This window comes from Pieris rapae, chromosome 10 (genome assembly GCF_905147795.1).
Source record: "Pieris rapae chromosome 10, ilPieRapa1.1, whole genome shotgun sequence".
NCBI lineage: Eukaryota > Metazoa > Arthropoda > Insecta > Lepidoptera > Pieridae > Pieris > Pieris rapae.
In genome coordinates, this window is record NC_059518.1 from 5,662,602 (window position 1) to 5,675,700 (window position 13,099).

Here is a 13,099-nt window from a genome sequence, read left to right on the forward strand (position 1 = left end):
TTTCTTTGAACACAGCCGTGTATGGAATGAAGCATAATTTTAAACCAAACAATTTTAATAATACAATTTACAATTTTTGTTATGTTTTAATTTTTTTTTGTAGTTCAGGCATCGTGATATCTTTATTACAATTATATTATATTTGAATAAAGTGCATACGAATATTGTAACTAAGCATATGTTTAAGTATTTCATTTTAAATAAAATGATTTGACCGAAACTGTCGTCAAATTGTAAATTTTAATCTTTGTAAATAGGTTTCTTTCTTGATATTATATTTCTATTTGTCTCTAATTCCAATTTAATGTAATGTTTACATTTACGGTAACTAAAATTTCTAATCTAAAATTATTAATTATTAATTTTGTTAGACTAAATTGAGTAAAAATTATTAAAATATTTTAGTTCTATCAATTTAATTTTTATTTTTAGTAAATTATTTTGTCACTTTAGAATTTTTGATTATCATAATCGAACAGGCATGTTTGACATATCAGAATCCACACATTTAACTGATAATATCCTAAATAATCATGGAATTAGTTTTATTAATTTATCATCTCATTAAATAAAAAGTTAAATTCAGATAAATGTAAATCTCATATCTCCTAGTATTTCTTCCAGAACACGGGTGCAAGGAGTTCCGGTGCAAGCAGCGGGAGTTCTGCGTAAGCGCAGACCTCACCTGTGACGGCGTCGACCATTGTGCAGACGGATCTGATGAAGACACCGCTGCATTATGCCCCGGTAAATTAATTTGTCGTGAATAAAATATTTTTTTTACTATTACGTTTTAAGACAATTAAAATATTTTTGGATACCAGAATTTTTGTTTTACCCAGAATAGAACGTAAGATCTCCTCATACACATAACACGTGTAAAAAAAATCTCGGGACCCCGGCAGAAGTGATATTTAATTTGTAATATTTATTTAAATGTGTAATGTTTAGAGAATCATCTTCTGCTTCATTCACCAATTTTTAATAGTCACTTTGAAAAACCGTGATAGTTTGAGATGATATATATGATATGTTACACACTGTGAACTGTGTAACGCATACTAAACAGTAGGGAAGAGGAAAAAAAGTCTGTCCGAAAAAAGCTAGGGCTGCGGTTCATGATGGGAGAGAAGAAGTCTGCCTAACCCTGCCGTGTGCATGAGAGACAAATAGGCGCCGTAACGCGTAACGTAACGAAGCGGCTTGCCCTCTCAAAAGAATATTTTCTAAAACCATTAAAATTACTGACAAAATGTATGTAAAAATAAATGACTTATAAGCGGATTATTGAAGTTTGCCTCTTACGGACCGTCTCTTGCCTGAGGCGACATGTGACCTTCGAGAATCCCACACCTCGCATGATTTGTACGTACGAATACGCAACGTCTACATCGTGTTTCATTGCTTACTTAATATTTACAGAGAACGGCGGTGGCGGTAGCAGCGAGGCGTGGATGGTGGTGGCTGGTGGCGTAGCAGCATTACTAGTGCTTTTAATAGCTGCCTTGCTATGCTGCTATTGCCGTCGAAGGGCGCCCAACCGCCGTACACACCTACATTGTAATATTTGCGGCTTTATACTTACGTAATACAAAAAAGACTTTGATAGCTAAAAATCAATTTAGTAGTAATTTTTTTGGACACTTCAATCCTCTTCCATTATCCAGTTTCCAGTTTAGAGGGGAGTGGAGTACTTTCTCACGACGTTGGATTTTGATACCATCGTCTCATCTTTCTCATTATGTCTTGCAGTAGATCAAATGGCGAGCAGCAACGGCGCGGGAAAAGCCGTGCCGAGCTCGCCGGGCAGCACAACGCGACTGCCGGGAAACTGGGCGCACCCTGCGGGCCCGCGCGGGTAACTCATCATTCCTTACTAATTATTGATCACTCAAAAGTTTTGCCCTTGTCTTTATACATTCAGTGCTTGTTGTTGATGTTCTTGTGCTTCGACATACTTCTGACGGTATGTCACATATAGTATGTGATTATCGACGTGAAAATTAATATCTGAAAGTATCTATCCTTTTTACACAGTTTTATACAGGTGTAGTTATTATACTTTTATTTTTGCTAATCTTCCCGAAGTGCAGGTTACTGTAATCATCCGTACTAAAATAAATTGGCATTCCAAAAATTTTATTCCAATTATGTTACGTCTTGTTATAATCTGATCTTGATACCACCGCTCATGGACACTACCAAAAAGCGTTGCCAATCTTTTAAAAATCTGGCCATGAATGCACTTTTGAAGGACTCTTGGCAGCTGGTTCCTCTTAGGAGTGGTGAAGGGAAAAAGTCCCTTAAAAACGAATTATTTTATAAAGATAACAAGGTGTAAGGATCAGGGCTGCATTGCAGGTACAGGGCGGCGCGCCCGGGCCGCCTGCGGGCGCGGGCGCAGCGCTGAGCGGCGCCGCCCCGCACAAGGACGAGTGGTTCGTCTGAGGCGGCCCGGTCGGGCCCGCAGGGCGGGGGCGCCGTACCGGCCCCCTTCCGCACCCAGTTTTGGGGCTAACCGCACACACCCGACACACAACACCCATATATCCATCCATCAATCGACGCATGGAATGTTCGTGTATGCAACTTCTTAGTGTAATTTGTATCACAGAATATTTTTCATTTGTAAACATTTTTGTAGCAGTTGAGTTCGTGTCGATGGTGGATTGGAAGAAATAATTTTATAAGTCGTGGTGTATGTGATAGGCCCCGATAGACCGTTGATCGTGATTTTTATGTTCATTTCGTTTTCTGTTAATATTTAAGAAAATCTATAAAGTTATAAGAAAAAAAATATACATATTATAAGCTCTTTTTTATATTCTATGTGGCGCGCTCTTAGTTTACATCGGGTCGGTTTTAAACCTTTTAAATGTTATTAACAAATGATGCAATAAAATCGTTGTAATCATATCATACAAAATAAGTCTAACGATAAAAATAAAATTATCTTCTTCGGCTATATTCAAGAAGAAAACAACGTAACATCGACATATCTACTTACTATACTATGCAAAGCGTCAAAATATCGCTAATTCAAAATAAAACAGTTTGAGTTTCTAATTGAGGCTTTACAAATAACAATTTTGACACAGGCTTTTAACTATAATAGTATTTTACAAAAGCTATTCGGTTGTGCATATTTTTGCGTTTGTCAGTTTTTATAAGTAACACTGGACCAGTTTAGCAATAATCCCTTGAATTAAAGTGTTCTGTCAACTTTATTAATAATATTATTTAGTACTAAAAACAAATTAAAAGCAATACAGGTTTACTCCGTTTTTCTTTAACTCGGCAACAGATGGCGCTGCATTATTTGTTAGATGTTCAGAAACGAAGCTTACCGTTAAGCGTGGCTCTCAAACGTCTGGATTTAACATACAAGAGTAGTTCGCACTAGGTCTTGTTTTCTTACCCTTTTGACTCAATACCACGATCAAAATCATACGAATTTAATTTATATATTCCATTGTATTGTATAACTAGATCGCGTCACTTACCTGTTCTAGACATATCTATTGCGATAATATTAAATCCTAGGTGGTCGGATCGCGTTTGTTAAGGTATTTTGGCCAGGAAGAGGGTATCCAATGCAATCGGACTACGATTCCTGTATGTCGAATTTCCTATCCGTTTTGTCAAACGGGATTCATAGCGCTAAGTTACTGACCCTAAGTACTCGGTTGAATTTTCGATCTGAATCGGAAAATTGTTTTCGAACGAGGCTCGACCACTATTTTTGTTGAAATAAACTATTTAAAGTAAGATCAAAAGTTTTGATACGTTTCCTAATATTTTGCATTATAAAACATAATCATGATTCATAATCATAGAATAGAAGAATGTATAAATTTAATTTAAATATAGATAAGGTGTGTCCTAAACTTTATAAGTCGTTGGAGCGTATGTTTGTACCTTTGAATAGATCTTGTATAATATTATCGCGCTGATAATCTGATGAATCTATCCGAATGTATGAAATAATTTTAGTGGACTTTTGTTAGATAAACTTGTTTAGTGGGCGTTCGCGCCGTGTATTTTGGTGTTAATGCAGTGTAAATTTATTATGACATTAAACATTTTTGGCTTATCGTTGTTTTTTTTTTTATCTACTTACTTAACAACTTAATAATTCAAATTATATGTTATATGGCAAGCTTCAGTTGCCCGTAACCATTGAACCACAAAGATCGTCAAAGCAAGGCAAAAAACTAATCCAACTTGTTATTTTTACTCTGCGCTTCACTCATTTTTTCAATTACGTTCGTTGTCTGCTCCTACTACAATTTTACAATTATAGTACATTCAATAGCTTCATTATATAGTTAATTCGCTACCTGGAGACAGTTGTACTAACTAGCAAGCGCGTGTCCATAGAATTCCAAATTACCTTGATAAAAATTGATAAATTTTGTATAAACGCTAAAATAATCAAAGATTACAAAAAATACACTAAGACATTATTTTTTTAATACTTTGTGTGTTACAAATATAATAATGAGTTATGAGAGTAAAAGAAAATTATAAATTTAAAAATTCAAATCAGAGGGAAATCGTGGTCCAAGGTAAAAATATACGTACGTAACATTCTGCAGAATGTGCTAATTCCAGAAATGAAACAAAATTGAAAAAAAACTTGGTAATTAGTAACAGCAGGTAGCTGAATAAAACGTGAATAAAACAGTTAAATCACGGAGAACATGGTTAAATGTAAGTAACCTTTTTTAACTTATATCACTGCCCTCTACTGCAAACATTGCTTACTAAACGCTAATAAAATTACAAATGTATGAAGAAGTTATACGCTGCTATATAGTGACGTATGTTATTTACTGAATCACGCCATCTGTGCCTAAAAGCAGAACAACAACCGTTAACTTGATTGATTTTTCTTAATTAAAGAATAAAATCAATATTATATTGATAAAAAATATAAAAAGTAAGAAGCTTTCATGAGTTTTGATATTGAAGTTCGTTTTGTGCTAAAAGATATTTTGGACCAATAATTCCAGTATGACCAGTCATAGCAAGCCTCCTGGCCAAATGGCAAAAATGTCGCAACTTAAAACAATAAAATATAATAATAATAAAGCCCTTGCGCATTAATACTGTATTTAATTGAATTTTGTCATATAATGTTTTGATTCGGCAGCTAACTGTAATTTTAATAAACTAAGCTAACTTTAATTGTAATAAACAATACCTTCGTCGTTCAATCATAAATAAATCAGTGCTACTACACTACAGTCGACTTTTAGGTATAAAGCATGTGGTTTTCTCACATGATTTGTCTTCGCTGTACGAGCGACATTAAAATTCGCATAATATTCTATATTATAGAGAAAATTCCATTGGTACAAAATCGTGAATTTGCTGCACGAAGTTAACTAGCGTGTAATCAAACCACTACGCAAAACTGCAGTTAAAATCCACTAAACAATTACTTACTAACAAAATTTTATAACTAATCAAATATACTAATCAAACTAATCAAATATACACTATAATTTAATATAAAAAATCAATATTTTATTTATTTATTTTTATTTATTTATTTATTAATTACAGACATGGCTAAACTCACAATAAAATAGACTATAATATATACAATACAAAATTAATTAAAATAACATAAAACACAGTTATATCAAATTATAGTGATGGCACATTTGGTAGGATTTATAGAAAATCTTCATGCTGGTTCTTTGTTAAGAGTATGGCAACCCTGGATGGTTTTCATTTTTATTTTTCAGTTTAACTCAAAGCGTTGAGTGGTGTGGTATGTTCGTGATCGTGTCTTGATGGCTTACGGAATATTTACGATACAACATTTTAAGTGAAAAAATATTTTTTGATGTTGATGATCTATTTAAACAATCAAAAAGTGTAATAAAAGGTGGTTAATAATTTAACAATGTGTTCCAACTGTTGCATGTGAAATTAAACCAATTTTTGAAAGTGATGTGGTAAAAATGTGGCGATATATTCTTTTTACGTTACTGCTGACCAGCGCTGATGGCAGAGAAAAAAAGCACAGGCATCATAAACCTGGTATGTATAATTAAAAACGTTAATAAATACTTGGCCATCTTGTTTGAAAACATGCAGGATAAGTTTAAGTTTAAGGTCATTATCGAGAATCGATGGAAATATCGTAAATCGGGTAAGTAATACAATTAAAGATAATTAAATTCTATCTTTGATTAGAAGTCTTACCTCTATTCCGATATTTTTTACTTATACTACTGTCTCTTCACATAATCAGAATTTATTTAAATAAAGTTGAATTGGTTGGCTAAGGGCGAGCTTTTATTTATCATTTAGGGCATTTGAATAGATCAATGATCTTTTTACTAATTTCCGTATAATATATATTATAATATAATTTTGTGAAACTGTAATGTATCTAAAAAGCTTCAATTTTCCACGTCATTTTTTTACTATTATTTGTTATACTAATTCATAATCAATATGAGTAGGTGATTCTAATATCGTTAGTTAAAAGTGTTAAAGTCCTACTCAGCTTTCAGCTATTAAGCTACAGGCTAGGATATACTAAAAATAACTATTAATCACATATAAATTCTTACAATATGCACCCGTTTTTTTGTCGTGATTTCTTATGAACTTAAACAATATTTATAATAAAAAAACCTCACCGATCCCTACAATCTGATGGCGTGCGCACGACTATCCCGACTTCCTGGCTGGACCGGTGCGTCAATTATCGCCTTCTGGATAATTATCACACCGGGGCTACTATCCCTCTCGGAATTTATTTTTGAACCAGTCTAAAAATGTTTGTATTGTAAACTGTCGAACGTGCTTCAGAGTATTCACAAAATATAAGAGGGTAAGTAATCTGTATAGCCAGTTGCATTAATACTTAAGTCATGGTGTAGTTTTAAAAATACGTAAAATATAAAAATACGTAAATATTTTGGTGTAATGTATACACTATAAACTGTTAAGGTCTTCATAGTGACATAGGAGCGTGCAATTTATATTCGTCTTAGTTTTTTAGAAAATATTTCAATATTTTCTAAAAAACTAAGAAATAATTTGTATTTATTTATTTTCAAAGAAATAAATACAAATTCCATTTATTTAATATTGTATACAATACATATAAAGTATTGTGCATATTGTAAGTAATATAAAATTGTATTAGTGTTCTATCTAGTTGTCATGAATAATGTACTGGAACATATTTGTCAAATAGTCAGGAGGCTTTCCTCATGTTAAGTGATAACGCCGCCCATAGACTCTCTCAATACCAGGCTTGCGAGTGCGATGCCGGTCTTTAGGCAAATGGTCTCTTTTTGAAGGACCCTAAATCGAGTTGGTTCCAAAATACTTCAGTGGACAGCAGACGGCATTTTAGGAAAACCAACGAATGACGAAACACAGTTGTAATGTATGTATTTAATATATTAAAATGTCCACCATTTTTTTAGTGACAATTAATTGTAATTTTATTTGTTGTGAATAGTTTAGACTGCTCAATAAATAATATTCAAGATATGAATATTATTTCAAGGTAAGTACAGTAAGCCGGTGACGAGTGCCGGTGCTAAGTCGTGTTTAGAAAGACAACTTTTTGTGACAATTCCTCGCAACTAACTGCATCGTTAGTTTCTTGTAATTATTTAAAACTATTTTAACAACTTCTGTCACAACTAACAACAGTTTTCGAAGTTTAGTTCATAAATTAGGCCTTAATTTACGATAGTATTTAGTATTTACGATTGAGAAGACTAATGACCTATTAAGACAAAAGTGATCGTGAAACAAATACTGAAATCTAAGGCCAAGATCGAAGTCGGTCGGTCGAAGGGCCATTATATTAAGTCCGAGAAAACTAAGTAACGTTTTATATTCCACTCCTATAAATTAAATCCTGCATACTTTTAAGTCTAATTATTTTAACAATATAATCATACAATATAATGTTCAAAGAACTTTATTTCTTATTACAAAAAAAATATTTTATTTACATGAGAAACTTAATATTAAGTAATATGTATGTATACGAGCGAGATACACGTCGCCATTAGCCGTCTCAATTTTAGTCAACTGTGTTCACTCTATAATCACTCGACTCTAAATATCTTTGATAAATATATACTTTTGAATCGACCAGAGAATTGACATTCAAAATACAAGTATCTGACGTACAAGTAGACTTATTTGTATATAAATTGATTTTCATTGGTAAGGAAGGTATGTATAATATATTATATTATTAAAAATTAAAATAAATATATTAAATAAAGCACATGTTATATTCTTTAAAAGTTTAATTATAATGATTATGATATAGATACTCTAAATAAAAGTATTAGAAAAAAAATTGTTCGAATATATAAATCGGTCAGATTACGCAGTAAAATGAGAGTCAAATTTTGAAATTTACAATAGGCTAGCAGATCATTTTAAAATCTCTTTTATTGGTGAATACTTTTTAGTCCGACGTTTTTAAAAGTTTTGTAAATTGGCTGGTATTACTAGCCGTAGGTAATATTTTTCCATAAATTTACCTTTAAATATACACATGCATGTGTTAACTGTGTACTGTGTGTTCAATGCGTTACTTAATTTAGTATTTATAGTTATATCAATACACAGGAACTCGATTGGTTCATGGCCAATTGATAAAATACAAGACTGGTTATATGGTCGCTTTCATTGACCTGAAACATTTAACAAAACTTAGTTTTTTTATCAATTATATTTATTGTCAAACTATCAAAATAGTTCAGTTCTTTAAAGTGTAATTTAAATCCCTAAATGGTCAAGAAGTGTAGAACCATAAAAACAAAATTATGTGTAACGTGATCTCTTTCTCCAACCACTGAACGCATAACCAATATTATTTATGTAAATTGAGAATGATCGAGCAGGTAAAATGGACGGAAGAACGTACTTACACAATAGACAGCTAACCACATCTCAAACACAATTTGAACGGAAATCGTAAGCTCTTATCGTAATTAACATCGCTTTTATTTAAAACCCTACTATTACCCTAGTGTCCTAACCAAACCAGTCGACACTTAACTTATTATAAAATAATAATTCAATGGCGCTACAACTGTTTCTGATTTTTAACCTCATACATGTACTCGTAGGAGAAAACGCCTGACAGGACATCTTTTAACGGCTATAATATTATAAATATTATGGTATTGCTAGTGCCTTATTTTTTGTAGGTATATCTAAATAAATAAAATAACAATGAAAGGAACAATGTTAATTATAATACGATACGTTAAAACAGATACGGCTTATGAGTCTTAAAAATGAATTTGTCCGTGCTTAAAATTATAAATATTTTTATGTTTAAATTTAAAATTATTCTATAAGAATACGTGTAACATATTTATTATGTAATAAGATCATTCAGCGTTTCTCTGGGCCGCTGTAATATTACTCGTACGCGTAAAAATCTCACTAATCGAGAACAAAAACGATAATTACTATTTTATTTTTGATTCGCAAGGGTAAGTGACCGCTGACTCACCGATGCTAGCTATAAATTTATCGATTTTAAACTATATTGTTTGGGTATAGAGATGACATTTGCTAAATAAACTTAAGGAATATGTCACATTTGTGAATCAGACCGATCTATATCTGTTCTCCCTCTCGGTGTCTAGTACTAAATTCGCGCCCCTACTTTTAGAAACTCATTGAGCTTTGCAGTGACAAAATCACGTTAAGTATCGTATTTGTACCAATAGATTTACAATGTAACTTGTACCATTTCGTATTTGATTTGTCGTGGTTTCGTCTTAAAATTATTTGGTTCTCATTCTCCAACTTCACATCTAAACTAAAAATTTAATACACACGTTTGATAGTCTTTGCAATTTTTTCAATCGGTTTTTCGTTATAATTAACAACACTATTTATGTAAATATAGTATTTAGTTATGTCTACATTAAGCAGTGTGAATTACCATCTGTCGAGGTTGATTGATAAAGAAACGTAATCTCTTGGTAACATGATCACAACGAATGATTAAATTGAATTTCTCGCTCCACATTTGGGAACTAATTAAACATTTGGAACGGATTCTCAACTAGTTTTAGTCGCTTTAAAAAAACCTTATGACATAGACAATTCAAAACTGCATATTGATCTTTATGGATATTTATACGGTATACTTAACCTAAAAAAACTTTTGACCCGAATTTTATGTCCAATTCTTGGCTCTGGTAGACGGATTGTGATGATTGATGTCTTAGATGATTTATTTTGATGCTGTGTGGCACTGTATATTAATAATATTATAATTTATTGATTGCGGATAGTTTATGTGCCGGATTAAAAAATCGTATACGCGTTTAATAAGTGTATTTTTGATGTATAATGAGGAAATGCTGTCAGCGTTAAAGGTACACTGCCACAGGGACTTAACTTTTGGAATTTGTTTTAATTTTATTTTATTACTTTAGTTTAAGTAGGTTAAGGAAATTTAAATACTGTATATTTGATAGTTATGATTACAAATTCGCGATATACATTTATTAAAATGATGTTTTGACGAATTTTTTTAAACTATATTTTTTGTAGAAATGTGTTGCTTCTCCGTCTATTGATATGTACACAATTTATAGTACGATTTTTAAAATAACGTACGTTTAACTTGTAAGGGAATAACGTGTAAAAACTAGGGGCTCTGTACAAGCGGTTTCTCCACCCCATAGAACAATCAACCTGTCAGGGTGTCTAATGAACAATGCGTTCCTGGAACCATCTACCTGTTACCTGTTCATTTGACGAGTCAGTGTGAACAGTTAATATGTAAGGATTAAAAAATCCGGAATCTATAGTCCAGTTAAATACTCGTATTAATGCTATGATAAGCTTAACCTTGTCAAATCATGTATTTCTTTTCTCATGTCAGCGATATTTGATGTACTTGTACACTAATCGCGACCAAACGCCGTTAATACATTTTTTGTATTGATTACATTATTTTTTTAAGTTCCGACGAATAGCCTAAATATTTTCGATAAATTCCATAAATTCAGGTGTAACATTAGCAGGACTGCGTGGCGGGAGAACGCTGTTCTTAAGATCTAAAAAAGCCTTCGAACGCTGAGATAAACTAATATTGATATAACAAAATGGCGCATGTGATTTAGGTGAGTTTGATGATGATTACAAACAAACGAAACACTTTGTTTTGGTTTCTTTTGCGTCGGTAACCATATCCAGCTCCTAGGTTTTATAAAAAGTGATTGAAAACCGCAACAACCGTCTGTCAGATTAGTCAGGGGCAGTGAATCAGTTGCTATTAATAAGCGCACTCGCGACAGTCGAGAGCTAATCAGTGCAGACATAAATACAAACAGGTGCCGAAAACTGTTTTATCTCAAATACGAAAGGATATTTTAATATTGCTCGCTTTTTAAAAATCTAAAGCATTTTAAAATATTGTTTTTCATATTTATGCGTTTATAAATTTTTAAAATTTAATTGCGATTGCGATTTGCAATATATACGTGGTTTATAACCTCCGATTCACAAATTTACATATATACGATATTTGTAGTGGTCTGATTCTTTTAATAACTAAAAAATTTAAAGATTATTATAAATTACGTTTCGAGAAACAGAAACAATTATTGTCTGTGGTTCCACATTTGAATTTCGAATTAATGTATATATTCTACATGTCTATTGAGGCAGACAATTTGAAGGCGGAAGGAATTAAATTTTATGATCTTACCTCGTGTTATACGAGACTACACCTAATAGGACAACTCGTGTTCTGGAAGAAGCTAATCTTCGCATTTTATTTGTGTAATAACAGTTAACGGTAGCATTGGCGGTGCAGTCGTAACTTCATTAAGTTGTCAGGAAAGCTGGAAGACATCTGGGAGATACGGTTTAAATTAATAGATATTTTTGTTGATGGGAAGAAGGAAGTGACTCATTTAATATGCTATTCAATATTTGGTACTGTATTGAAATCCTGAAATGTACAGTAGAACATGGGTGATGAACATAATCTTTTCAAATAGATTTAGAAGGCTTTAAACTACTTTTATGTGATAAGCAAGTCTTGTCGTAGACTTTTAAAGAGACATAATTACAACTTTAAATAAATATTTTTTTAAAGGGACTCGTAGTTACAAACTTACAACGTAAGCAAGTAGATAGGTTCGCTGGTACACTGATTTTAGATGTTAAATACACTTTAAGTTTATCCAAGCTTGTAGCGCCAGATAAGTATTTTTTAAGTGTTACATATATCGAAGATTAAGATCGAACGTGACTAGATTTTGATTGGGAGGCTCACCTGATGTTAAGTTATACCGCCGCCTATGGACACTCTCAATGCCAGAGGGCTCGCAAATGCGTTGCTGGCCTTTTAAGAATTGGTAAATGGAAAAAGAATGGATAGGAGTTTACCTTGTTTTATTCCACTTCTATACAACTACTACCGATGCCAAACTTTTGATAACACTCTTACAGTTACAATTAGAAAATTAAAAATTAATTATTTTTACAATGTAGGCTAAGAATTTGTTAGTTGTTTAAGGAATATAAATTAATCTATATAGTTATATTCATCACGCAATAACAATAATAATATTAAAAACATTTAAACTTATATATACTCAGGCGCGAGAATCAAAATATAATATATACATCAATGTGATCGTAGTACTAACATTCTTCGGTTGTATAAAATATTTCTTTGAAGACACCAACCAGTTACGATATCTTTAGGTATCGTTGTGGTCGTGCGGTCAAAGATTTTGAGTATAAAAAGCCTCTATGGCTTTGAGAACTGGTTCCATCCCAATTATTTCTCCTCTCGGCTAATTGGCTCGAAACAATGTTGAAATTAAACATTGTTACACTGGACAGTTTTCAAGACACTTAAACTCTGTTAGGTAGAAACTAAGTTCTGTGAACGACTTTTCCGGTATTTGGTCTTCTTAAAGACTAGTATAAGGATAAACTAGGGATTTTCTGCCGCGCACCACCTCTTTGTGAAACTAGCTACCAGAAGAGGTATTTCCGAACTGATAGAACACAGGGACCTTCAAGAAAAGAGCGTGCTATTCCCTGAAAG

General features: G+C 32.4%; 2 protein-coding genes across 4 annotated transcripts in view; both read left to right on the forward strand.

Moving 5' to 3' along the window:
• The window catches only part of LOC111004473, a 46,870-nt gene extending 42,777 nt beyond the window's left edge, over positions 1-4,093 (forward strand). Inside the window, exons 4-7 of one of the 3 annotated variants that reach the window (XM_045629870.1) lie at positions 613-747; positions 1,423-1,560; positions 1,753-1,858; positions 2,362-4,093. In XM_045629870.1, coding sequence (XP_045485826.1) covers positions 613-747; positions 1,423-1,560; positions 1,753-1,858; positions 2,362-2,410 — 428 coding nt within the window. In that variant the 3' untranslated portion in view covers positions 2,411-4,093. Of the gene's footprint in view, positions 1-612; positions 748-1,422; positions 1,561-1,752; positions 1,859-2,348 lie in introns of all 3 variants that reach the window. The other 2 variants (XM_045629869.1, XM_045629871.1) reach the window with 2 other exon arrangements.
• Positions 4,094-5,785: 1,692 nt separating this feature from the next.
• The window catches only part of LOC111004471 (laminin subunit alpha-1), a 131,125-nt gene continuing 123,811 nt past the window's right edge, over positions 5,786-13,099 (forward strand). The window contains exon 1 of the mRNA XM_045629929.1: positions 5,786-6,054. Within this exon, the coding sequence (XP_045485885.1) occupies positions 5,976-6,054 (79 nt within the window). The 5' untranslated portion in view covers positions 5,786-5,975. The remainder of the gene's footprint in view (positions 6,055-13,099) is intronic.